The 27110-nt window shown below is 38.0% G+C and overlaps 1 protein-coding gene, 1 long non-coding RNA gene and 1 pseudogene across 2 annotated transcripts; 1 reads left to right on the forward strand and 2 right to left on the reverse strand.

The window, feature by feature from the left end:
• Positions 1–1203: 1203 nt before the first annotated feature.
• LOC116314050 (putative ferric-chelate reductase 1) lies at positions 1204–15834 on the reverse strand. Its single transcript, XM_031731933.2, has 15 exons — positions 15452–15834; positions 10634–10770; positions 9660–9757; positions 9439–9574; positions 8227–8430; positions 7816–7917; positions 7518–7662; positions 6886–6993; positions 6039–6154; positions 5776–5862; positions 3767–3858; positions 3147–3205; positions 2896–3033; positions 1869–1900; positions 1204–1777 (listed from the first exon to the last, which is right to left on the reverse strand). Exons 1-15 carry the CDS (start codon positions 15762–15764, stop codon positions 1688–1690), a joined length of 1857 nt encoding a protein of 618 aa, XP_031587793.1. The 5' UTR covers positions 15765–15834; the 3' UTR covers positions 1204–1687.
• Positions 15835–21611: 5777 nt separating this feature from the next.
• Positions 21612–22281, forward strand: LOC120442533. The gene is made up of 2 exons (XR_005614757.1): positions 21612–21755; positions 21956–22281. It is a non-coding gene; the product is annotated as an uncharacterized LOC120442533 (long non-coding RNA).
• A 139-nt stretch (positions 22282–22420) lies between these two features.
• Positions 22421–26503, reverse strand: LOC120442516 (annotated as a pseudogene).
• Between the last annotated feature and the right edge of the window lie 607 nt (positions 26504–27110).

Raw genomic sequence — 27110 nt, forward strand, 5'->3', positions numbered from 1 at the left:
TCTCGCACCAAATCAAGGCTCTTTATATTCAACTTACAATAATACATAAAACAAAAAAACTCAACAATCATATGCCCCCCTATGAGCATGCACTTTGGCCACAGTGGGAAGGAAAAACTTCCATTTAACAGGAAGAAACCTCTAGCAGAATCAGGCTCAGGGAGGGGCGGGGCCATCTGCTGCGACCGGTTGGGGTGAAAGAAGGAAGACAAGACAAAAGCCTTGCTGTGGAAAAGAGCCAGAGATTAATAACAAGTATGATTCAATGTAGAGAGTTATATTAAAGCATAGTGAGTGAGGTGACTGAAGTAGAAATACTCAATAAATCATGGGAATCAGTGTAGGCTGCAGGGGGTTAGGGGATAACTAAAAGAGGATCACCCGATGCAGCCCTAACTATATGCTTTAGCAAAAAGGAAAGTTTTAAGCCTAATCATAATAGTATAGATAGTGTCTGTCTCCCAAATCCAAACTGGAAGCTGGTTCCATAGAAGAGAGGACTAGAAACTGAAGGCTCTGCCTCCCATCCTACTTTTAAATACTGTAGGAATAACAAGTAAGCCTGCAGTGCAAAGTCTTACATATTTGTTCAATATGTGCATTGAAGGACATATTCTGGTCAAAATCTCTTGCCCACTGATGCCCTCTTGTTCAAGGAGCCAACTTCTCATCAGTGTGTCCTGGTTCCTCAACATCTGACGCGGACCTTGTTAATCCGGGGAACGTCCGAGACGGTATGGCTTCATTTTCTGTCTCTCACTCAAATCCGTAGGCTATGTTGCATCGGGGTGGTGATAGTCTGGCCAGTAAGGGGAATTGAACATTGCTATACTCAACGACATGTGCTTTTCACTTGTAATTATCACTTATAAATTAAATTATTCACACTATCCTTTATATGGTGAAACATTTTTATTTCATTTTTTTCCCAGTTTGTCATCTTGGGCCGACAGATAAAGTGCTCCTTGTCCTCCACCTGTTTTCATCTTATGCTTGTAGTCTGCTAGTCTTTTTTCATATCAGCTTTATTGTCCAATCTTTTTTTGCACTTGAGGTACAGTCAGTGTCTTTAGGGCTCTAAGCTCATGGCTTATATTTGACATTGTGCAATTCACAAGTTGTCTGTTTTTTCCAAGGAATTATAGTATCGTATACATTTCAGTACATTTGAATGTAATTTATGAAATTAGAATGCATCTCAAATTTTCTGTGTTGACCTTTTATTAGTTACTATTGCAAAGTCCAAAAACAAAGTAAAAACCACAGGAATACATACGGCCAGTAAACCAACACAATGACAAAGGAAAAGTAAGGCTGTGTATAAAAAGTAATAGAAACTAGGATTACAAAATATCATGAATTAATTATATTGCAATGCTCATGGAAATAAACAGTATTACACTATATAATGAACAATCAATTTTGACATAATGAGGTTTGCTTAAATGCTGATTTACATTCTACTAAGGCAGCTGAACTCAATTTTAGTTATGAAACTGAAAGTATAAGAAAAATATCAAACAAAAACATCCACAAAAAAATGACATTACTGAAGGAGAAAACAAACTTTCCAGGATTTGCCAGCTGATGCCTTAATGGGTCAGAATTTTCAGTGCATATTCTTTCACTAAATGTCTTTTGATCAAATACAACAAATTAAATGCTCTAGGTGATTCTTTTGTTGCTCTTATTTCTGCCCAATTCCGACTAAAAGTGCCACCAAAAAGCAAATGTTTCCAATAAAAAACAGACCGATCAGCAGACCATCACCTTTGACCTGACAAAAATAAAAATGTAAATTGCATTAATAATCCTTGTAATGTTACAATTATCAATGATTATTTGCTTAAATATTTCTTTCAGCTTACCAATGCTGATTCCATTTCTACAGTGGTGCTATCTGAAATCCAGAGCAAACGGAACAATTAAAATAACACAGCTCAAAAAAACACACCCAAAGAATATTTCATGGCCACTGACCTTGCCCCTTACACCTGAATCTTCTTTATTTTTCAGTTCACTTCAGTTTAATTCAACGTTTATTTTAATTATTTGACTTATGCTTGTAGCACAAGTTATATTATTTTTAAGCTTGACTGTAATTTCAAATTGTTTTAACTCATTTAAATATTATTCAAACCATTCTTAAATCAAACAGTATGTTATTGAAATGCTTTCAGCTTTAATTCAGAGGTTTTTAAAAAATGCAGTAACTGTTTAGGAATTAGCCATTTTTATTGATAATCTCCTGTTCTTTTGGTTTTTTTTATTTTACAGTACAATTTACTGTAAACTTGACAGTAACTTAACAGTTTAATTGCCAAGTGAGGCCTGTTCCCTTTTTATCTAATGAAAAGTGATGCACTTACCTAAAACACAGAGGTTTCTAAACATTCACTTAAAAGGTACATGGTTGATTTTTTTTTTTTCATTCTAATAACATAAGGCCTTTACCGTACAGAATAATGTACCTTGAGATGGCCATTGTTGTGAACTAATCCCATTCAGTAAGGGTCCTGGCTAAACCCCCAAGCTAAAAACCAAAGGCCTTGAAATGGCGCAGCTATGTCTCCAGCCTGTCAGCAGCTCGGGCACAAGTATTTCACTCCACTCTGTATAATGTGTATGTGTATGTGACAAATAAAGGTTGTTTGTTGTTGTTTGTATATAAATAACACTGAAAATTAAAGTATTTTCTGTTGTGGTCTCTAGATGGCAGCCCTAGACACAGTTGTACCGTTAAATGTGTATGAACTATAATAAATATACAGGTGAATGACAAGGAAAAAAAACAAAGTGGCCGCCACGTGCTCTAGAACATCTAAAACAAATCCCTTCACTGCAGGTGAATGACTGCTTTATTCTGTCACTGAAATGAGGAAAAACAAAGCTTACCTGTATGCTTAACTATCCAATCGTGGACCTCCAAAATGATGATGAAGAGAACTTCCCAAGCAAAGAAGCCACCCATGACTTTCATCAGCCATCCATCACTGCTGTCAATCCTGTCCAGCCCTGTAAATATGGCTGCCACTGTGTGACACAAAGAATCAGGCATTTTAAGATTAGCAGCAGGGGTGACCGTGTTGAAAATGTCAGCATTTATTAAAGAGTGCAGAACAGCATGAAGTAAAACAAAAGCTTACCAGCTAAAGCTTTTATTACCACTGCATTCAGAAAATGTGTCCAGTTGAACAGATACCGCCTGTCAAAGAAAAGAGAAGAAATATAAAACCATCAGTTTCTGAAGTCCTTGAACAAAGAAAAAAAAAAGCACAGCTCATTTGTTCAACAATAGGCAACAGCCAGCTCTCATGTTCCAGTAGAGGCTAAAATAATAGATGTAATTCAAATCAGGATTCAGGTCACCTGACCCATAAACATGGGTCAGGTCGGTTAAATGTTTATTGGGGACTTCTGTTTAGGCAGACTCTTCCTCATCACAGTCCGCTGACCAACCTGATTTCCCAACTGCTCAGAAGACCCTAGTTGGGGAGAACATACTGGTGCTGGGCTATTTTGGCATGGGGTCTGGTTAGTTATGAGGTTTTAAACAGTACGGAGCCAAGTCTGCAATTCACGGAGACTGGCCTCAAAAGATAAATTATAATTTATAAACTATAGTGTTTCCAAAACTTGTTGAATAGTTGTCGGGGAAAAAAAGTCAGGCTATTTTTGAATCTGTTTAAAATAATATTTGAACAGAGTACTCTTCAAGGTGTATTGGCAGAGTAAATTGAATAAACACACACAGATGGATACATACAGGTGATGTTGTGGTCCACAGCGCAGCAAAGCCCCAATAGGCTGGATGAATGAGAGGATCATAACCAGGCAGCCCAACACTGGATGTGCTCCCTGGAAACCAAACACATTACCAATGATTATCATGGAGGTGTAAATATCAGTCTGACAGCTGAAACATATGATTAGAAAGAGAGCTTGAGGAATATCAAGATAAGTAAACGAATATCCCAAAAGCTCAACAAAAACACAGCCACACAAAATTTCCGACATTAGCGCTACTTAAAGAACAACACCAATAATCAGCAGCTAGTAGATAGATAGGCACTTCAAAAATGATGGGCACTTGGCTCCATTGGTTTCTTTTGTCTCTCGGTGCATTTATAAGCTAATACTGCACGTCAATGACTTTTGTCTAGTTTGTGTTTTGTTCTGTTGGTTGTGCATGGTGTCAGAATTGCTCCTCTCACCACACAGTCAGAATCTGCAGATGGTTGTCTGTCACTGGTTGCCAATTTAAGGGTTCCCCAGCTTTCTCACTTTAACCCCTGACTGTAATCATTTTTACATTTAAGTGTGAAGGCAAAGAAAAAAAGGATTTGCATCTAAAATTTTTATTATACGTATTTTTATGGCCAGTTTCCATTAATGTTGCACCAAAATAGTTGGTAGACCTTCAGATAGCTACTTTTGTACTTTTTACTTTGAGTAAATTTCAGAGCCTGTACATTTTCACCTTTACTTGAGTAAAGAACTTAAATCAGTACTTTAGTATTTCTCAACAAAAGTATCTGTACTTCTACTTAAATATCTCCAAAAGTTGATTCTGTTCATCTGGACGTAGCGTTTTGTGGGAGAAACGTGCTGAAACCTGCAGTCAGCTGAGACTGAAGAAGTCACTTGGATGAGTGATGAAACGTTTCTCCCACAAAACGCTACGTCCAGATGAACAGAATCAACTTTTGGAGATTTACTTTCCTGGATGATTGAGCATGCATCAAGACGTTCTACTTAAATAAAAAATGATTTTAGCTTCCAGCGTGGCTTTGGCAGAGCTCACTCCAATAAAATAGCTCTTCTTAGAGTTTCCAGTGATGGAGGAGAATGTTCTGGTTTGTTGATGTTGGACCCGACCTCTGCCTTTGACACTCTTGAAAACTACATTTGTTTCAGTAGGATGAGATACTGGATGAGTGTTTGAGGGTCATCTTTAGATGGGTTCTCCTTAAATCTTTCTGAATGATCCTTTTCTGTGGCTTCTTCTAATTTCAGGTCCTCTTGCTTATGTGCCACATGACTCCATTTGGGTTTGTTTATTCTTTCTGTTACATCTAATGTAACACATCGGCACATTTTGAGCCTTTTAAGGACATTTCTTAATACTGCAACATTAAGTTATAGATCTCTTTAAAGCTACATGTCTTGCGTAGGTGCTTGGGTCTTATCAAAGACTGGATGGACAATTTTCTTTAATTTAATTAAGACCTCACATATTTGTACTTTTCTTACCCACCTGTCTCAACCTTGGAAAATTGAGGTGCTATACAAATAACGTTTTACTTACTTATTTTACTTACATGTAGCACTTATAAACCAGTATTAGATGAAATGCACAACATAATATGAAGGGCATATGCATTCATTTATCAAACAGTAAACAATTTGTATACAGTAACCATAAGTTCATATAGGACCAACTTCAAATCATCAACACCAACTCATACAAATTATATTGTATGAGTTGGTATTATTGAAGTTCTAGTCTGTTCTAACTGCGTTTCCTTGTATGTAGATTTGTGGACCCGTCCCCATTTGCTGATCTGTTTCGTTTGGACCCGTTTCCCCTCCATCCCTGGAAATCCTTGCTCTGTGCACTGTAAATACTTTCACCTGGTGTAATTGTAAATAAACTTGTGACTTTCATTCTAAATCCAGCTGGTCTGCACCTGAGTCCGTTCCACCTTTGTAACACCTGTATTAAAAAATACAAAACTATAACAAATCTGCTTTGATCAGAGTCAGTGTACTAACCCCAGACCAGTCCTGAGCATACGAGAAAATGAGGATGAAAGCAATGATTGTGGCAGCTACTGTCAGACACATTACTCCAACATGGACCTGGAGGAACACAAAGAATACAATATGATTTTAAGCCAGCCAAACATATACAAAATCAGCTTTTCCCAAAAAAGATTAGGACATTCTTTATGACTAATTTTTTATAATCTGGTAAGCAAAAGCTTTGGTTACATGTTGAAAAGACATAATACATTGTTTTGTCCACAATGTCTCACCACAAACCAGAGATCTTTGTTGCACATTCTCGTTCCCTTGGCCATTTTTTTCAGATATCGGGCAACCATCATTCCCAGTGTTCCTGTGGTCATCCAGGCAATCAGCATCAGTGACCCTGAAACACAGTTTAAAGTTGGAATTCTCTGCACTTCTCTTTGTTTTTTGAGTTAAGATGAATTTCTTCCCCTGGTCTCAACATACACAACAGAAACATTTGACAGTAGCCGTTAAATTCCTGATTGAAACTGATGTAGTCAACAGAACAAAGGTAATATAACAGTGAGTAGCTCAACAGCAACATTGGGCCAAAGTAATAAAGAAACTGGGTCCATTGCCATAATTAAAGGTAAACCATTACCAGGACAACAGCACAGAAATATTTTTCAGGTCTTCCAAATTATATTAAAAAACAATTTTGATTATGGTTTTTTAAACATTTTTACATTATGTTACAAATAAGTATTTTGCAAGATGGTAAGTCCTTGTCTGGTGGAAATGGCAAGTTATTGCCAAGAGATCACCCATCCAATGTGTCCAACCCAGTCAACTGTTTGGGTTCCTTTTTCTTGTGACATGTCTCTGTGAAATGCAACAGGCACAGTTCAATGTAAGGAACTGTAAGTCTACTTAGTATTATAAGTTAAACAGTTTAATCTTATTTGAAGCATAAATGAAATGCCTTAGAAATGTCCCGATGTTCCCAGCAGCATTTATCCTCTGTGGATCCTGACTGTTTTAACACAGTGTATTAGCTGTGAACAGGTTGGTCAAATTAAGTGACAAAAGACTTTGCTCACACTGAACATAAACATTTTCACATTGAGATCTCTCTGTGCAGGTTCTTACCATGAGCTTTGACGATATCAGGAATCGTGTCTTGACTGACAGCCAAAGGAGTAGACATGGCAATCTTGCTGTTGCTGATGAAGTCATTTGTATGGATGCGGATTTGTCCTGTAGGAAAGATGTTGCAAAGCTTATATGCACACATTTGTATATGTGTGTGCGTGTGTGTGGCCCTCAAATGAAGATTTTGGACACTCATTATGAAGTAGGTACTAATATTCATCACTCCTCCATTTGTTCATTTGCCAGGTTACCACACTGGTTTCATCAATCGGATACAGAGACGGCATTCTTTTTTGTTGTTTTTTTAAAGTGCAGCTGTGGGGATGGTTAATGTGTGGCTCTGTAGATCAGTCATCCTGCAGTTATGTCTTGAGACTAACTGCTATTTCCTGTGAATATCTTATGAAGTCCTGACTAAATACTGACTATTAACACAATGACTAAATAGCTAGTTTTCAATGATTTTCAAACTAGGGTTTGAGTTCATGCTCACTTCATCTTACTGATCTGATTGGTTGAGTTAGACAAATAGTACCATGCTCGTTTAAAAAAAAATGCTTTTTATCAACTGGTTTAAAAGGATGACTGTTTTGGTGCAAGAAACCATGTGGCACATCAAATTACATTACCATTGCTGCTGGGCCCATAGACAAACAACAGGTAGTAGGATTGGTTGAAACCTGAAGTCCCCTGAATAGAAATGATGTTCGTAGTAGTGAAGGAACAGCTGATGACACCGTTCTGCACCGACATTGTTACATTATAAACGTTCCCCTGTAGGACACACACAAAAAATGCCACAAATTTCAGATATAATTTATTTGATCAAGTAGAATTCAGTTCAGTTTTTCCAAGAGCAGCAACAAAACATTATATCTAAACATCCTAGCCTTATATAAATCACTGATATCAGAAAAACGTTAGTACCAAAGCAACAGCTTGTGGAGTTGTGTGTCCCGTTGAATACATGTGTTGCACAACAGCTTGTCCACTACTGTCTGTGACACAAACATAAATGTCATCGTTTCCCTGAGGAAAGACAAATATAGTCAAGAATTAGCATGCTTTTACACATATGAAAGTTTTAACTATTATTTACTGGTTTATTCTTTTGAGATAAAACATCCAAATTTGTTGATATTAAAAAAAGAGTGTTTGTGTAAACAAGACAACCAGACATTTTTTAAAAATTGTAAACTTTCAAAAACAAACAGAAGCTCAAACAGCAGCTGTTCACCAACAGGTGCTGCTCAATACAAGTACACCAAACGCCTTATTGTTGTTATCGCTTAAAACATTTAACATTTCAAAGAATCAAGAATTTTGTCTTTACACTACCATCATTTGATCAGCAGAGAATCCAAACGCGATGTATCCTTGACTAGGACCAGTCATCTCATAGCGGACGGCTGTACCACCAGGTAACATCATGGCTGACATTAAATAACAGCTAGAACTGACTGCTGGGTCACAGTTTGAAGGCTGAGTGAAGCACACCTTGGTGACACCACAGTCAGCACTAGAGATGGATCTGGCTGATTTCTGGGCATACACACAAACAGAATGAGAAGAGAGAGACAGAAACTATGGCGTCATTATGTTGTACTGGAATATACCATCTCATTTTCTCACTTTACATTTGCATCTACATTAAGCCAAAGCTCATTACAAAGTCTCAGTACTGCACAAAGTCTCAGTACTGCACATCACTGTCATGCAGCTCTGCTAACAAACTATACAGAGACTGTATCCATGGTTTCACGCTTTCAAACGTTTTAGTATTTTACTGTCATTTGCACAGTAAAGAAACATATTTTCTGTACAATGAAATTCTTCGTTTGCTGCCCACTACAGATACCAAACAAATCAGCCCACATATAAAATAGATAAATAAAATAAATGATTATAAAAAATAAAACATAACAGCATATGAGAATTACTTAACTAATTAAGATATACAAAAAAAATGTGACTACATAAATAAAATAAAATAAAAACTGGGCTGCAAAACAAAAAGATATGAACATATTTATCCAATGTAGAATGTGCAGCAGACACCAGTGAATAAGCAAATGAATAACTGCGAAATGTAGACAGTCGTAGATTGAAGTAGATGAAGGTCTTAAACAATTGCGTAGGACTGCTTTCTTCTATTTGTGCCATATCTCTAAAAACTTCTTTTCTCAGAGTGACTTTTTCAAACTTTTCATGCATTTATTAGTTCTAGGCAGGACTTCTGTCATTTTTATATCAAGATGACATAATGACAAAACTCCCTGAAAAGCCTTCAGTTGATCCAAAATGCAGCAGCAAGAGTCCTGACAGGGGTTAGAAAGAGAGAGCATATTTATCCTATTGGCTTCTCTACACTGGCTCCCTGTTATATCCAGAATCAAATTTAAAATCCTGCTCCTCGTACCATATCACCCCATTAGAGCAGTTTGCGCTAGACCTGCGGGCTCACTTGTGGTCTCGAGAGTACTTAAAAGCAGAATGGGAGGCAGAGCCTTCAGCTTTCATACTGTGTTAAAAACAGACATTGTTACTTACAACAAGTGGTGCAGGGTCTGTACTGCCATTCCCAGTGAGGGAACCTGCAGATCTGGCAACCCTGGCATTAGTGAAGGTCAGGACAGGGCTCGTCACATTAACCCAAAATGTTGTGGAATTCAGCACAAAGGATGCACTGCAGCGACACCAAAAGAAACATGAACTGGGGTATAAACACTTGAGCGTTATCAAAGTGCTTTGCTAGAATTAAGAAACTTTACCGGAACTGAACAGCTTTGATGTCTCCTGATGGTTCTGATCTCCATGCCACCTGAATGTAGCTGCTATTAAAGCCTGATGTGTGGGACACAGCTGAGTTCTGGACACACACACATGAGAGAGACTGTGGCATCATTATGTTGTTTGAATATACTGCATGTCATCTGTTTTTGTCATTTCACATGTGTACTTACACTGAACAACAAAGCTTATTCAGTATTGTGCCTGAATTTTGTATTCAGTGTTATGCAGCTCTGCTAACAAGCTACACCCAGGGTATAAGTACAGAAAATTTACAGTCTTCAAATGAAAACAAATCAAATGATATAATGGGAAACACAATATACTTTGTTGCAATCTAATTTTAAAAATACACCTTGCAGCATGTCACAAAAACTAATAACATTGTTTTAGAAAGTCTAAGGTCTGCTATCTTACACGTGCATACATTGTTTTCATAGTTAGAACTTTCATTATTTAAAAAAAGCTAATCAAAAAACAATTTAAAAAACTGTATTCAGTAAAAGCAAAACACTGACAGGAAAATTACTTTTTTTACAGGGACTTATTAAATATGTATTAAATGCTTTCATTTTATCTCATTTCTTTGTGTGTTTTTATTTAGGGCTATTTCACTATTTTACACTGGTGAAGCTCTGAGTGTTTTAGCAGTTTTCTATCCATTTTACAATAGTTATAGAACTTCTTCATACAATGATGGATAAACAGTTCAGATAAATATTAATTTCATATTTATTAGTGATAAGTCGGGAATCCATGTTTATTTTTCTCTCTTAAATTTGAATAACACAAGCATTGGAGAACAATAGACTGTTCTATCCATCAAAAATGAATTGTCACTTTGAATGGCAATGTTGGTATAAAACTAACAGCAGAATCAAGGTGTGATATATATGATTATACATTATCCTTCATGGTGTTCACATTAACGTCCAGAATATGAAAGGAAACTCACAGGTCTTTGGCTGCAGGTGAGGAGTTTAGCAGCCCCTGCTGGTATGGCAAAGGAACCCACAGGAGTCTCGCTTCCCACTTCTATAGCCTCCAACAGGAAACCAGTGAATGGTGTGGACGCCGGACCCTGTAGCTCAACTTGGAATCACAGAAAAACAAAATGTTAGCTCTGCGGTCATATTCAAGAAATCCCTACTGACAGTGAATTTACATATTAGATTGTGAATGAATGTAACTGTTTATCTTTCTGACAGTAAGATTATGAAAAAAATTCAGACAAGAATTTTAGTGACACTTAGTTAAGAGATGAAATTCGACCAAAGAAAGAACCCACTGAGTTTTGCTGCTGATCAGCTAAAGAACATTCCGAACTCATCCATCCTCTTACGCGTGTCCTTCATAGGGTTGCAGGGGGTCTGAAGCCTATCCTCAGCTACCAGAGGGTGAGAGGCAGGGTAAACCCAGGACAGGTCTCCAGTCTGTCACAGGACTAACACAGAGAAACAGGCAACCATTTACACCTGCAGGATATTTGGAAACCTAACCCCACTAACTGCATGTCTAGTGTGGGAGGAAATCAGAGTACCCTGAGAGAAGCCATGCAAACATGAGGAGAACACGCAAACTTCACACATCTGCCCCAGGCTGCACTATAAATATTTTATAGTAAAAATCACCCCTGCTGTATTATTACTATAAATGGGAACAATTTAAAAACAATAAGTGAATAAGGATAAGGGGTGAGTGAATCCATTTAACGGCTAGATACCCTGGGAATTTTGAACAAGCTTTAAGATATAGGGCTTGGGATAAATGGTCCAGTGAAGCTGGCTATAAACTCGTTAAGTTAAACCAGGGTTTTCATGAAATGGGTGATGGTGGCACCTTCTAACTTAAAATGGCATTTCACGAATCATATGACTTTTATTCCACAGAAATGATTCCTGTTAGGGCCCCTTAGTCCAGAGACATTTTCAAATAGTGATGAAAACTCAACATTGAATATTAAAAAAACCAAAACAGTAAAATGTAAAAAGAACATGCGATGAATGCTGCAGCAAATCGTTAATCTGGTCGTTTAGAACAATGAGAAAAGAAACGTTTTAACTCTAGTTAATTTTTTTGAGACTGACTGCGCTCTCAGTGCTCCCCTTTACCTCTAAGGTACTTTATAGCTCTTAAGCTTTAAGCAAGATCCATTTAAACTTTAAAGTTTAGTCTCGCACCGCAGATCAATAACAGACACATGGAAATCATGCCAGTTTGTTGCAGATCAAAGTGAGACTAATTTGACTGAATATCATAGGCCTCATTGCAGACAACATTGAGACGGCCTATAGAGAGGAGATGAGGGCGCTGTACAAATGGTGTCTGGATAATAACCTGTCTCTCAGTGTCAGCAAAACAAGGCGAAATGATAGTGTACTACTGAAAACGACTAGTCAGGGAACACCAGCCCGTCCACATCAACGGTGTCAAGGTTGAAGGGGTCAGCAACTTCAAATTCCTTGGAGTCAACATCACCGAGGATCTCTGTTGGATCCTCCACACAGACACTGCAATCAGGAAAGCTCACCAGCAACTCTACTTCCTGAGGAGGCTGAGGAGGTTTGGCATGAACGCCGACATCACCTCAAATTTCTACAGGTGTGCAATCAAGAGCCTGCTGACGAGCTGCATTACAGTCTGGTATGGGAATTGCTCCGCCAGCAGCCCGAAATCACTACAGAGAGTGGTGAACATCACAGGCATGAGGCTTCCTGCCATTTAGAAAGCCTCACACACACACACACACACACACACACACACACACACACACACACACACACACACACACACACACACACATATATATATACTGCTGATGTTGGAATGTTGACCCTGTGCTAACTTGCATATGATAAATAAAGCAGAAATTGAAATTGAAATTGAACTGCAACTAAACAGGCATTCTTGATATGTGTCCCGTGTTTTAATAGTAGCAGTTCTAGCAGTGTAAACAAGACTTGGCAGGAGATCAGAATGAAGTACGACAACATTTTTTACATTTTTTTAAACCGCCAAATTAAAACAGGCACATTCCTGTGAGAACAGCACACAGTCTGCGCTTCATTCATTGCTGTTAGTAAGGTACGGCTTAACAGGCTGTACCTTACGTATAAAAACATAGTCCCCCAATCTATAATACACATAAAACATGCTGTAACCAAAAGAATCATTGATAACAGGGAGCTTCCAGCTGGCTTTAAACTGAAACTCTAACCTGCTAAGTGTTAGTGTTTATTCTGTCAGCTGCGGACTCCGTGCTGTTTAAAGGTTTGACAATAAATATTAAATAGAAACTTCACACTATAAATCTGATATGAGGTCAGCAAGTAGCCGAGAATGTAGGCGTCCCGTTTTAGGATCATATCATTATGTAAAATAGTTTGTCAGCAAAAAAAAAAAAGAAAAAAAAGGAAGAATAATTCAAGAAATATTTGATATTTATTAATGCTCATTAAGGAAACACAAAGACATTACACGATAAACTTTAGACCCTCTTACTTCTAGTGAAGCTGTTTTCAGGAGAACAGATTGCAATTGTAATGTAAGCTCAGGTTTTACGCAAGTGTCTTTCTGCCACCCCAGATGACATACGTTAATGTGCCACCTGCGTGTATGCGCACATCGCTTCATAGGTTTAATAGCACATTCAGGCATTATTTATTACAGACTGAGTAGAGAGAAGTCGCTCGCTGTATGCCGAAAAAAATGAAGCTCATTTCAGTTTATTTCTACTCTGTTTCATAAAATTCTGAGCCGGGGCTCACCCCTAAACACTCGGCGTAGTAGGAGTTTTGTGACCCCTACTACGCCGAGGAGTCACTGCGTGAACAACTCTGAGCAATCCACGCAAAGTGCGATTACGCACTCGTTCTGATAACATCTCCCCTCCCCCAAATAAAGTGCCCTTGTAGCAAAAATCACAACCACATGACAGGCCTTGTTTCAGTTACATTTCATGCAATTTGCATTAAATTGCGTGCCACAAAAAATACTCAAATACTCATGTTCGAAACTGACTAGATCCTCTGCATGTTGCAATTTCAACACGAAGGAGAGAAGTTCTAACCATTCAACAGTTGTCACACCCAGTTTTTATTGACCTCTAGAAAAGAGGTTAGAAAACGACAGGGACGCGCTTTTATGAATGCTCGTGGTACAGGTGTGGAACAGGTTATTCTGCCCCAGTGCGTCACAGTGTGTGGCACAAGCAGACTAACATCCACTCCTCCTTCGTTAGCTTTGTAGCCTGGGAACATTATTTTCAGCTGATGTGTCGTGTTAAAAACAAGCACAGAAATGCATTTTTTCAAATGAAATTCTCCGCGTTTATTTTCTAGTTTGACGGTAGGAGATGATTATTTTTTTCAAGGCAACTAATTAGTTAACCTGCAGTCAGCTGCAACATTATTATTGTTGTGCAGGGTGGAGCGCTGCGGGTGACTGGGAGGGTCAGCAACTGGTGTCTAGGGATGGTCGATGCACAGTGCTTAGAAAGCATAGAAAGCGCAGATGTTTTAAAACTCTGCTTCGGAGTGTGGTTAAAAATACCAGGTAACGTGACCATGGAGTTTCGACATGTGGCACATCTGCTGGTTTTAGGCACTTTGATGCTACCTTTCTCTATTTATTACAAACGGGCACGCGCATATTAAAGAATATCCGATCTTTCATTATCTCAAACACAGAGGAAGCTGAGTCTGAAAGAGGCTATCATAATAAATATATCAGTTTTTTTTTCATCATTACATTTTATTTTATAAAGTGATATGAAGAGCACTGTTCACAGCCACAGCTTGTTGTTTTTATGATGCTGGCTTGTTTGTACTTCCCCCAAAACATGTATTAATAATAATTAATAAAAGTCTGGTATAATCAATACCCTTATTTAGAATTGCTCAGGACTGTCTTTGTGTGTGTGTGTTTCACAACATTAGATGTCACTTTCGCAACTAGTGTAAACCACCTTTTTGATTAAAGTGATGATAATGAAAAGAAGATATAATCGGTCACAAAATCATCTTGCTGTGAATTACTGGAGGTTGTGATCACCATCGCTCACTGATTCAGGACGAGTTTGATGCCAGATCTGAGGTAGCAGCCCTTGTTAATCCATGACACATTACCAGCCTCTGAAAGTCCGTCATCGTTCGGTGATTTTGTGAAAGGCTCCCTAGAACTGCTGATGAATTTTTTGGTAAAGTTTGGAGTGGTCTGCATTACACCGACACTACAATTATCCCAAGGGACTGAACAACGCTGTATTCACTCAGAGTACAGCCGTCTGAGCTGGTAACCTGTTGCTCAACTTAGAACCTCAAGAGTCACAGAGCACAGTGCCTTATTTAATTTTTTGTTGACCTGTTTTTCAACTGTCTTTATGGCTCTGGGTTATTGCACCTTATAACCAATCCAGATATTTTTGGCCACTTAAAATATCTTTATAAAACAATTCAGTTAAATTTGCTGCAATTTCTGCTACCCTCTTAGCCAGAAACATCTTAAAGAAGACATTTTTAATGCCGATAATACTTTTTCACTGGATAAATAAAATATATAAAAGAAATAAAAGAAGAAAAGTCACTTTTCCAAAAACTGCAGCTTCTACAGTACCTTGAGACAGAAATGTTGTTTGTGACTCAAGAGGTCATGAAATCATTCATGATGCGTACATTTGACTTGTTTCAGATATTAAAGGCCAACAAGCCATTTACAGCAGTTTAAAATCATTTTTTGGCAAAACACCGGACCTCTGTTACTCCTGTCTACTTACCTTTGACATCCTCTCCAAGTGTGTAGCGCCTTTGCTCTGCAGTGACAGTGAAGGGTGATGGTGCATGCTGTGGGCTCAGCCCAGAGTGGTGGAGTTGCATGTCTTCACAGCTGTCTATAACCAGTTCTAAACGGTGGCCCGGGATCAGTGGAGCAGTGCACAGCAGCAGCAACACAAGAAGATCCATTGCAATGAAATGATGTTCGGGCGACTCGTTGCTGTCAGTGAAAAAGACTTCCAGTATTACAGTACTACTGATGAGCAGGGTGAAGCACCGCAGGTGAAACTGGTAGTGCTGGTAACTGATGATCATTTGACGCTAGATACTTCTTTTTCAGACCGTTGTCTTTTTTTGACAGTTTGTCGAGCTGAAGAAGCAGATATTTCGCAATTCTAGTCCGAAATGTGGTTAAATACACCCATGACATGTGACTATGGAGTGTTCAGGCAGGGGAGGAGCCAGGATTGTCATTTTAGCAACCAGAGTCATTTGGGCTTGGCCCTGTAAATACTGAATTAATGTTTTTAAATATTTCCGCCATCTATCTCCGCTTTCTATCTCTCATTGTTATTTGTACACTGAATTGTGAAGACTGATATAGGCTATCCATTAACTTTTAACACTTAGATCAAACGTGTAACTGAATAAATCAGCAGAGAGATGGGCGCACTGCCCCGCAAATTCATTAAATGATCTCAATAGAAGCCGCCCACACTTTTAGGGAGAAAAAAGAAAACAGGAAGTTGACGCCAGTTTAGTTGATATTTTTTCAGAAAATGTATTTGCGGTTCACTTCATTCTCACCTTAACTGACACGCATAGAACCATGTGTACTCAGATTTAAAAGGTATTGGTCAACGTGAAATCAACTACGTGGTAATTTAATATATTGGCCTATAGTCAGTTATTTAGAAGTAAAGACATTTAGTCTTTTATTAATGTAAATATTTATTTTGCAATATTTTGAAAATTAAAAATAAAAGCTGTTTGGCATTGTTTAGACACCAACTCCCAGAAAGCTTAAAAGTCAGCAAAAACCACCCAGCATTGCAGGGTTCTTTTCCAGGGATGTCAAAAAACGAAGTGTGCTGCTTTTCTTCAGTCTGCTGAGATGCTGTTTCAGCTTCTAAGGATTTCCCATACGGTAAAAAAATACATTTTTCCTGGCCAAAATATATTTAAAATATATGGTAAATATATTTTGTATTTGTGATGCTCCAAAAAAATATATTTTTGAAATTGAAAATATATTTCTTTCAAACCAAAATACATTTCAAAACATATTTTAGGGTGAATAAAATACATTTCCAACCTTTATTTAAAATGTATTTAGTGCAATAATGATGATAATGATAATAATACTAAAAGTAACATGTTTTATGCACAGCTGCAAAAAACAGTTGGATTCAAACAAAACAGAGTCAAAGGTCTATCACGAATTAGGTTGTTTATTCATTTGCTTATAGTATTTCACATTACACAATATCTCACTATAATGTAGCGTTCATTGACTTTGAAATTATCTGTCAGTGATACAGTAAACAAGATACAACAACTGCTATGTACACTTTAGTTGTTGACAATATTTACAATATAGTACTTAAAGGAACACACTCTACTTTTTTTGGAAATAGGCTCATTCTCCATCTCCGTCAGAGTTAAAAATGCAGCACGTTAATAGGACTCTGGAGCGTGATCTTATGGGATGGGGCGTAGCCAGGATTTTTGGTCGAGGCGCCATATTAGCAGGCCAAACAAATGCTTGCTGTGTGGCGGTTGTAATGTTAGATTGCACTACCGGCAAAGGAATAAGCTTGAAAACAGGCTCTCTTTTCATTGTTTCCTCACCTGGAAGCATCATGAGGGAGCTTATGTGTTGGATGTTACCAAAAGAAGGCGTCTAGCCTGGATAGCAGCTGTGAGACGAGCTGATATTCAGTTCTCTACCATCCCCAGATATCTGTTGGTGTGCTCCAGTATTTTCATTCAGGTAAGTTCTAAATAAGTTCATATTATTCTTTATATCCTGTTAGTTTCATTTTCAATGCGCTCTGAGATCATAGCACAAACTTAGATCAAACATGCAGAACTACCTTCTATTTATAGAGTTGCTAATTATTTGGCATTATTGCAGCAAACCAGCCTATGAAATGAATGAAACACATCCTGACTGGGTTCCAACACTACACATGGGGCACTACGAAATCCCTGCTTCAAACTACATGCTACATACCACCATGCCAATGAGATTACTTTTTCCATGTGAGGGTGAAAAGGTGAACCTCCTGGATAAGATGGCAAAGGTTTGCTGCGTTTTGGTGAACATGTGCCCCAGTGTGATAGTAAAACCAGGGAAAAATGCTCTTGTTAAATACTTCTAAGTCTTGTGCTGTTTATGTATTGATACGTTTTCAAAAGAGACAGTAAATTACAGAATGCTAGTAGTGGGTGATATTATTTACATGCTGTCATTTTTTTATGTGAACATTTTGTCATTTGTAAACTATACATAACATTGATTCTACATTTTAACTGATTTGATGTTCTACAAAGTGCTTTTAATTAAAAATAGGCAAACATTTCTTTGTTTCTTTATTCAACTTTTGAACAGTGGTACTTAGTAAGTACATATTCAGTAAATGCAAAGTATTTACATGGCCCCCTAAATTAAACATTATGGGATATTCAGAACAGAACTATGCTTGGAAAAATATTGTCCCATCAGTTGATCCAACTCCTCCACAGTAGCAGGATGAACTTTTCTTTTTTGAGGACGGCTTCTTTTACCTGTCACAACGAATGGTCTGTTTATGTTTTGATCAAGAACCTTTTTTTGGGCAGCTGAAGAGGAGAAGTCTATCTTATGGCCAACCTCTGGCTGTATCTTGGTCATATTACCAAGCAAAACCCAGTATGCAGGTTCATCTGTAAAAGTCCTTGTGCCACAGATCAACACTGTTGCTTCTACATTAAACAGAAGAGCAGCAACATGGGTGCAGGTCTCCACGACTCCGGCCATACAGGTGCAGTGGGCGGCTTCAACCTTCCCTGTGATGCTCACAATGACCTGTGGCTGCAATGCTGCAATTCAGTCTTTAAGAGTGCAGTACCTGAAACACACACAGACAAAGTTAATTTAAAGACAAGAGCTTTAATAAGCCAAGGCCGACACAAATGTGCTTTATCTACTTTCAAATCCATTTATCATAAATGTAACAAATAAAGTGTTTTTATGTATCCATCTATAGAATGCTGCATGTTATATTCTAAATCTGCCTGTTTCTTTTTAGAAACCTATCAGCAAAAAATGAGCCTAAAGTATGTAATGCAAGGATGTAATCACTTTCAAGAGGGAGAAAACATAATGTTTGACTTTAAGTGACAATTATGGACACCTAATATGATAAGGAGATTCTGCAGGTCATTAATCAATGTATAAAACTAAAACAGAATGTATTTTTAGTGACACAGGACACAAACAAGGAAGCAAGATGTGTAATTAGGATTATTTATAATAAATATGAATTAATTAGGGTAATTTCTTTAACCATAAAGAATAACTAAATCCTTCAGGACAATGTCACATCAGTGCACTGAACTCACTATGTTATCCCTCTAACAGAGCCTCCACATGTTCTCACTGTAATTTCCCACTCATGAATGAATTTATGCTAGCACTAATCTGAATGTTCAGGGGGAATCAAACACATTTTACTCGCAGTACTCGAGCTGACTTACCTTTGCTTGAATGACGGCGTACTCACAACGTGGAGGCTTAAAAATAGCCAAATCTTGTACCCAGTCCTTGGTGAATTGGATGTGCGCCTCCAGAGATTTATAATTGCAAAACTGGTGCGCCGTGTATGCGCTGACTCCACAGACAAGGTATGAGAGTAGATCATGCTAAGTCAATAGCGGTTTGGTCTTCAGGGTTTCTACTCCACGGCTATATTCCATACAGGTCCACATTTCACCAATCAAGTACCGTCTCTTTGCATCTGGACACAATCTGTCTCTATACTGTCCTTTTTCTTTTCAGCTACGTTTCAGAATGGTTCGTAGCAATCTTGTTTTGATTCGTGACCAGCCAAGATGGTGCTGCGCTCCCACAATGCATTGCGACATTACGTCAACGCCAAAGCCCTTTGCGTGCAGGAGAGTATGCGCATGCTACGGTGGCCCTGAAGTGCAAACCACAAAAACAAATCACAAAACGCACAACAAATTGAAAAGCGCAACAACAAATTGAAAAGCGCAAAAACAAATTCACTAAACGCAAAAACAAATTGAAAAGCGCAAAAACAAATTCACTAAACGCAAAAACAAATTGAAAAGCGCAAAAACAAATTCACAAAACGCACAACAAATTGAAAAGCGCAAAAACAAATTCACTAAACGCAAAAACAAATTGAAAAGCGCAAAAACAAATTCAGTAAACGCAAAAACAAATTGAAAAACGCAAAACAAATTGAAAAGCGCAAAACAAATTGAAAAGCGCAACAACAAATTGAAAAGCGCAAAAAAACAAATTGAAAAGCGCAAAACAAATTCACTAAACGCAAAACAAATTGAAAAGCGCAAAAACAAATTCACTAAACGCAAAACAAATTGAAAACGCAAAACAAATTGAAAAGCGCAAAAACAAATTGAAAAGCGCAAAAACAAATTGAAAAGCGCAACAACAAATTCACTAAACGCAACAACAAATTGAAAAGCGCAAAAACAAAAGAAGAATCACAAAAACAAATTGAGAAGCACAATTACATTAAGAAAACCGGAAAGGGTAGGTACCAGTCGGCAACAGGAGACATCACTGATTGGATGTCCGCGCTGTTCGTCTTTGGAACCGGAAGTTACTCTGCCTGTAGCGCATTATTTTCAAACATGAACATTAGCGGTGACCCAAACATAGCTGTCACTATTCGAGAATATTTTTGATTCAGGACATACATACGAGGTGATACTGGATATGCTCAAGTGTAATCATGACATTTCAATTAGTATGCGTACACTGAAACTACATTTAAAAGAATCTGGACTGTACAGACGAGGCAACTATTCTCCACTTCCTGAGGTGAGGCGTGCCATTTTGTCCGAGCTTCGAGGACCAGGACAATTGTTTGGATATCGGACCATGTGGCAAGTTCTCAAACAAAAACACAAGCTGCGTGTCAAGCGTGATGTAGTTATGAGGCTGTTGAGACAACTAAATCCTCAAGGAATCGCTTTGAGAACTCGAAGGAGGTTCACAAGACGCACGTATCACTCCATGGGGCCCAGTTACATATGGCATGTAGATGGCTATGATAAACTGAAACCCTGTCAGGATTTATAGATGGCTTTTCAAGAAGACTGATGTGGCTTGTGTGTGGAGCAACAAACAACAACCCGGCTGTTATAGCTCACAATTATATAAACTGTGTAAAGAGTCTTGGTGTGATACCAATGAGAATACGAACAGACTTCGGGACTGAGAATGGGACTATGGCAGCAATACAGTGTACCCTCCGTCACGCGCACACGGACTATTATGCTGGATCGTCAAGCCACAGTTACGGATCATCTACTGGGAATCAGCGATCGAGTCATGGTGGTCTTATTTCAGAAGAGGAAGGTGGGTACATTTGTGTCTGGTAGGTGTAAGCTACAGTGAAAGCTGATCAGATTGTTGTTTTTTTTTACATGCATTTAAGAAAATAGAGTAGCGTCCTGCTGGACGTGTTGAAAAGTTGGATGAGATAGACGTTAACAGCCGTCACTTTATTGCAGGAACTCAAAATGGTCATTGTCAGCTGTTGTGCCGAAATGAGCATGCTTGCCTAGATTTAACGACGCCAATACAAAATGAAAAACTCAGACCAAACTCTCACTCCTCACAATCAACACACAGAACAGAGTGAAAAGAATACAGCATTTTTAACAAGAACATTACTGCAGGGTCGCTACAATATTTATGGAAAACTAATATGCATTACTTTGTTTGACATCCATTTGTGGCATGTTTTAAATGGGACCAAAATGTAACAAACCCTATAAAATGACCAAGAACAAAGCTAAATTGATTCTTAAATATTAATTATATACCCAGGTCTCAGTTTTGGATGGACTTTTTGGAGACCTAAGAGACTCTGGAAACTTCAATGGAAGCCACTGACGCCAATGCTTGCTGAGATTCTGCTTCACAGGGGTTCTACAGAAAGACCTGGATGAATGCAAAGACCTGTGGAACAAACACAGGATCCGGCCAAGCAGACTTGCATCGTGTCCAGGGGGATTCCAAACAAACTCTCTCTTGCCTCACAGGTATTTGAGTTCTTAACAAAATTAACCTTTGCATCAAACTAAATGCAAGGTGTTGTTATTGCTTAAGTTGGTTAATATATATTCATAATTTTACACATAAGTATGATAGAGCAGTTTATAACATGTCACTGCATGCGTTGATTTATATAGTTCCATATTGTCAGCAAAAAATCCTTCACTGTTCTATTTTCATTTTGCAGATATGGTTCAAGAGACTGGATTTGCTGTTGAGGAGAGGGAACTGGATGTGTTTCCCGAGGAGGGGCTACTGGTTGGATTGTGTGGTGATCCAAACATTGGGGAATATTTACAACAGGCTGTACAACAAAACACACTGCAGCAGCCACAAGACTGGGAATCGGCCACAGAACTGTATTTGGCCCTGATGGACATAGCTGGGTTTTAGATACCAACTGAACTTCAGTTTGTAATGACATTTGTCAGAGTTACTCTGATGAAGACACACACGGTGTCGAAACGTTAGTTTCTTTCCTTTTTTTGCACCTAATAAAACCTTTGGACTTACTTGAGTGCTCCAGCCCTTCTGTTTTTCCTTCATTTTTAATGTTAGTAGTGTTTCCTTTCCTCTTGCTAAATTGAATATAATATTGTTCATAATATACAGCAACTGGCATGGATTTAAATATTAACATTTAACCACAAGGAAACATTTAAAATGTTCTTTAATAAAACCATTTACAAATAGTGTCCAGCATTTCTGTCACTTTTCCAACATACACAATATTCAGAAAAACAACTAAATGTTTAACAATATGGAAGTTGCTTGTCACATAAATGTGTTAAGTAGTATGCCAACGGCAGCTGAAACTATCAGGGTAACTCAGTAACTGTAACTTGATGACCTTGCTGATTTAAGAACATCCAAATCCTGGAGCATTTTGAATTCCAAAGTCCATGTTGGCCTTAAAGATGCTGTATGAGTCACAGATGGGTAGCTTCAGAGTATTTGCACAGGTGTTTGAAACTGGAAAAGGCGAAACACTTAAAAACTGGATGCGTGGTGGTGGTGTCATTCCTGCCGGTGGAACTGCCGTCAGCCCTGTGGCAAACATCATCAAATCTTCCAGACACACTGCTGTTGCCTTCTCTGAAAGAAGAAAGTAAACACTGTAGTACATTACAGAAAATTTATTTCCTCACCTCTCCTTTCATAAAACTATAAACAAATAAAAATGGTCATTCAAACCTTCACAATCAAGGAGATAATCTGCCCAAAAGCCAAGTGTTAGGACCTCCTTATGCCGCTTGTTGCTTCCTGCTGGGCTGAGATCTGGTCTGAACATGCTCTCCAGTTCTGAAGCAGTCAGGGCCTTGGCAGAGAAGCATAGGAGTGGGGCCAGCACACTGGAATTTTGTTGCAGTGCACTTAAAAATTCAGACTTTCCAGTCCATCTTTAAATCTGCAAAGGATAGACAAATAAGTAATAATTGGTTTATAGCTATAACTATTGCAGTCTTCTAAATTGTGTTTAAATGTCTTTACCTACTAGATCTTTCATTATAAATTTGGACAGATTTCAAATGCATAGAATCATTCATACACAAAACAATTCATAGCGCTCAGAAATTAACTGTGACAGCAAAAAAAAAGAAGAGCTCATTGGGATTTTAGCATTTAAAAAAAAAAAAAAAATAGTGCTTTCACACTGGAATAAACAAGTGTGTCAAACAAGGGATCACCTCTTTTATAAATAACTGAAAAATGAATCATGTTGCATGACTATGATTATTATGGGTCATTGTGAACAATAAATGTATACTAAATTAGAGTTCTAGTGTCAAAAGGTTAATAGCGTGCGACAGTGGCTCAGGAATTAACTAGTTGTTCATCAGATCACCGATGCTACTGAATCAGTTTTTTCATATACATCTGAAGGTCTGAAAATGTCAGTGGCTGCTGTGATGAGCAACTGGCCATCCTGAATTTAAAAGGAGTAATGAGTTTACCGTTGAATGACACTTTGGTTTCTTTCAAGGATGTACCATCTGAGGTACTCCTCCACAAATGCTTGTTTCTCAAAAGGCTTGACGTTTCTGAGGCATCCAGCAGTTTGAAGATTGTGCTGTTTTGCAAAATAAGATTATGCAAAGACTCCTCTGATTCAGCTTTCAGGACCTATAAAAAAAAAAAAAAAAAAAAAAAAAAGGTTTACTGTAAGAAAAACAAAAATATAATTTTCACTACTTTTACGATTCATTCAAACATTGGATTAAAAAATAATCAATTTGTTATTTCACTTGTGTTGTTGGGAGTTGGAAATCCGTCCTTTCAGATTACAGAATCTACCTTGAACCTACTTTCAAGATATGATCCAACCCGGATAACTTTTATCCCGATTAAATCTTTTAAACTGGCCCCAAGTGTCTTCTAAAGTAAACCCATTCCCTGAGCCTAGGTAATTTTCTACCTGATGTAAAATTTTGTGATCTCCTCATCTTGCACATCTTCTACAGTGGCGCTGAAACTCTGATTCCCTGTGATGTGGTTGACCAGGTTCTTGAGAGGAAATGTGGTGCTGGTCCCCATGCACAATGGATACAGCGATCATCTTTCCTGCTAAAAAGTACTCATCTTGCCTGGCAGCTGTTATACAGGGCACATAATTATCATGGTTAATTGCTATTAAATATGCTAATGAAAAAAATACGCCAATTTTTATTAAAATTTCCATTGTAATAATTACGGAGAAAACATCCACCTCTTGAATTATATACAAGATAACGGCTCTCTGGAGGTCCATCAAAGATGGGGCGATTTTCATGAGACTGCCCATAAGAAGTGTGAGGAATTCACGCCCGGGCCACCTGTATCCAAACCTTCTTCAAAGCTGCCAGCATCATCATTAAACTTGATGAACATGTCGTAGTTGTCAGAGTATGTGCTGCGTCGAAATCCTCTAACAGCTCCATCCCATACAGCTGACCTTGATATATTGAACCTGCTGACCTTCTTGTGGTCAAGTTCCAGTCCCAAATTTGCAATAATTCCATGTGCCTGCAAATTGGTGTCTCTAAAAAAGGGAAACTTTTTTTTTTTAAAGGTATATATACTTCTCTCATGATTGCATGATGTCTTGTATAGAACAAGATGGCAGTTAATTGGATTCAAATGTTTAAATTACTAACACAGGTTCTTCTGGGGGCTCAGCAAACAGTGAATCGTTATCTAATTGCAAAGTAAAGGCGGTGGAGATTGTCTGCTGCACTGTTTTACTAATAAAATAGTTTTTTACCTGTTGTACTTCATTAGCAAGCACAAGATCCCCAGCACCCTTCCTTAGAGAACAAAGAAAAGCATTTTTGTTGTGTACTGTGAAAATATTAATTGACACTTTGAAAATATTTAAGCATCTTGATTAACAAACAAGCAATACAAGTATTATGTAGTCCATGTTCCAAAAACCATATACAGAATGAATGACAAAAGTGTATATCTCATTAATACAAAGTGTAGGCAAAAACAGTAAAAGATTACATGTTCTTCAAATATCACTTACTCATATTCTGCTGCTTTCTGTAAAGGACTGCTGTCATGTTGAAGTTCCCATGGCTGAAACAAACAAACAAACACACGCACGCCTTGAGGACGCACACACACACACACACAAAATGTATTTCACATATAACTATTAACTGTTTTACTGAACTGAGGCAAATGGTGGTGGCTAAACAACAAGAAAACTCTATTAAAAATTTTAAATTGTACTTACCAATGTATCAGCAAGATCAAACTCAGAGGGCCTTTTAATAACAATCTCTGGGTCAGAGTCAGACAAGTCTGAGTTTTCTCCAACTACAAAACATGAAAACAAATTAAGCTAAGCTAACTAAATTCATACTAATGTATGAAACTTTATTTGATCATCAATAATAGATTAATACGAAAGGCATAAAGTTAGCATTTAAAACTCATGACTCAGTAGATCCAAAAATGGCTGAATTTCATGTTTCCAGGAAGAAACATAACATATACAAGCTAATTTAGGGAGCAATGGTGGCAGAGGAGTTAAAAGCCCGCCCTGTAATCAAAAGGTTGAAGGTTTTAGCCCTGCTCAGTCTGTCACAGTCGTTGTGTCCTTGGGCAAGACACTTCACCCTCCATGCCAGGTGGTGGTAGTGGGAGGGATAGGTGGCATCTGTGTACAGCAGCCTTGCGTCAATCAGTGAGTCCCAGGACAGTTGTGTCCACATTGTAGCTAATCACCAGCAGTGTGTGAATGTGTGTGGGTGAATGACTGGTTTTGTTGTGAAGTGTCTTGGGGGTTGTAGAACCCTAGAAGGTGCTATATCAAATACAGGCCATTCACCATTTTAATGTAGGTATGCTATTGACTTGGGTGCTTTATGCGTAATGTTATCATTTCACAATTTCAAAATTAGCATTTGTTGAAACTAAGGGAATGTGTGTCAAAATCCAAACAAACATTAGCAGCTTACCATCTTCAAAGTCACTCTTCAAGCAGATGAAAACAGTGATTCTTTGATAAGGCTTGCCAACTTCAGCCTTATAAGCCTCAAGTGTAAATGGTCTTTGTGTTCCAGGGACAGTAATGACCTCAGTGCCATCCGGATACAGAAGAAGGAAAGGTCCATCTTTTAGATCTTTGTTAAAGTCCTTCATTTTTTAACAGCTTGATTGAGCAGACTTGTGGCAGTAGCGTCAGGGTCTGTTGTTAGGAAAATAGTTTTTCCACGGTATGGCTTCAAACCACCCTTTTAATGGTCATCAAGCCGACATTTATCTGTAAGGAAAAAGACATGAACAATGGGCCAAGTAGATACTAATATGACTCTAAGCAGATCTATTCAAACTTGAATATTTATTAACTGCAAAAGAGGGATCTTCCTGACAACCTAAATGTACAATTACATTTTCTTGAACCTGCCTCGATTTTCATTTAACAGCCCCTGGTTTCATATCGTAAACAATTGTTCTTATTCTAAACAATTGTTCTTATTCTGGATAGCTTTACTACACTGAACTTTTTTACACAACTGAACCCCTAAGGAATAATTCTAAGAAAAAGAATGTTATTAGAAAATTAACCTCAACTTGTTTTCAGACAGAGCTAGCCAAACTACCTGAACCTTTCAAGGAATGACAATTTTTCCTTTTCAGTAAGTTTTTTAAGCCCTTCCTCCCTTCAGAAAACTTTTGCCTCTCTTCAGAGGACTGTTCCACGAAGCAAGCTAATTTCTTTTTCTGTATTCTAAGAAGGTGCTGAAGGTCATTCCCACAAATGTGCAATGTCCGTGGCGTGCAAAAACTCTCTTTATTAGTTGTTGCTGTTTCTTTCTTTCTTTCTTTCTGGTTTTTTTTTTTTGAAAAATAAT

This window comes from Oreochromis aureus, linkage group 11 (assembly GCF_013358895.1).
Source record: "Oreochromis aureus strain Israel breed Guangdong linkage group 11, ZZ_aureus, whole genome shotgun sequence".
Classification (NCBI taxonomy): Eukaryota; Metazoa; Chordata; class Actinopteri; order Cichliformes; family Cichlidae; genus Oreochromis; species Oreochromis aureus.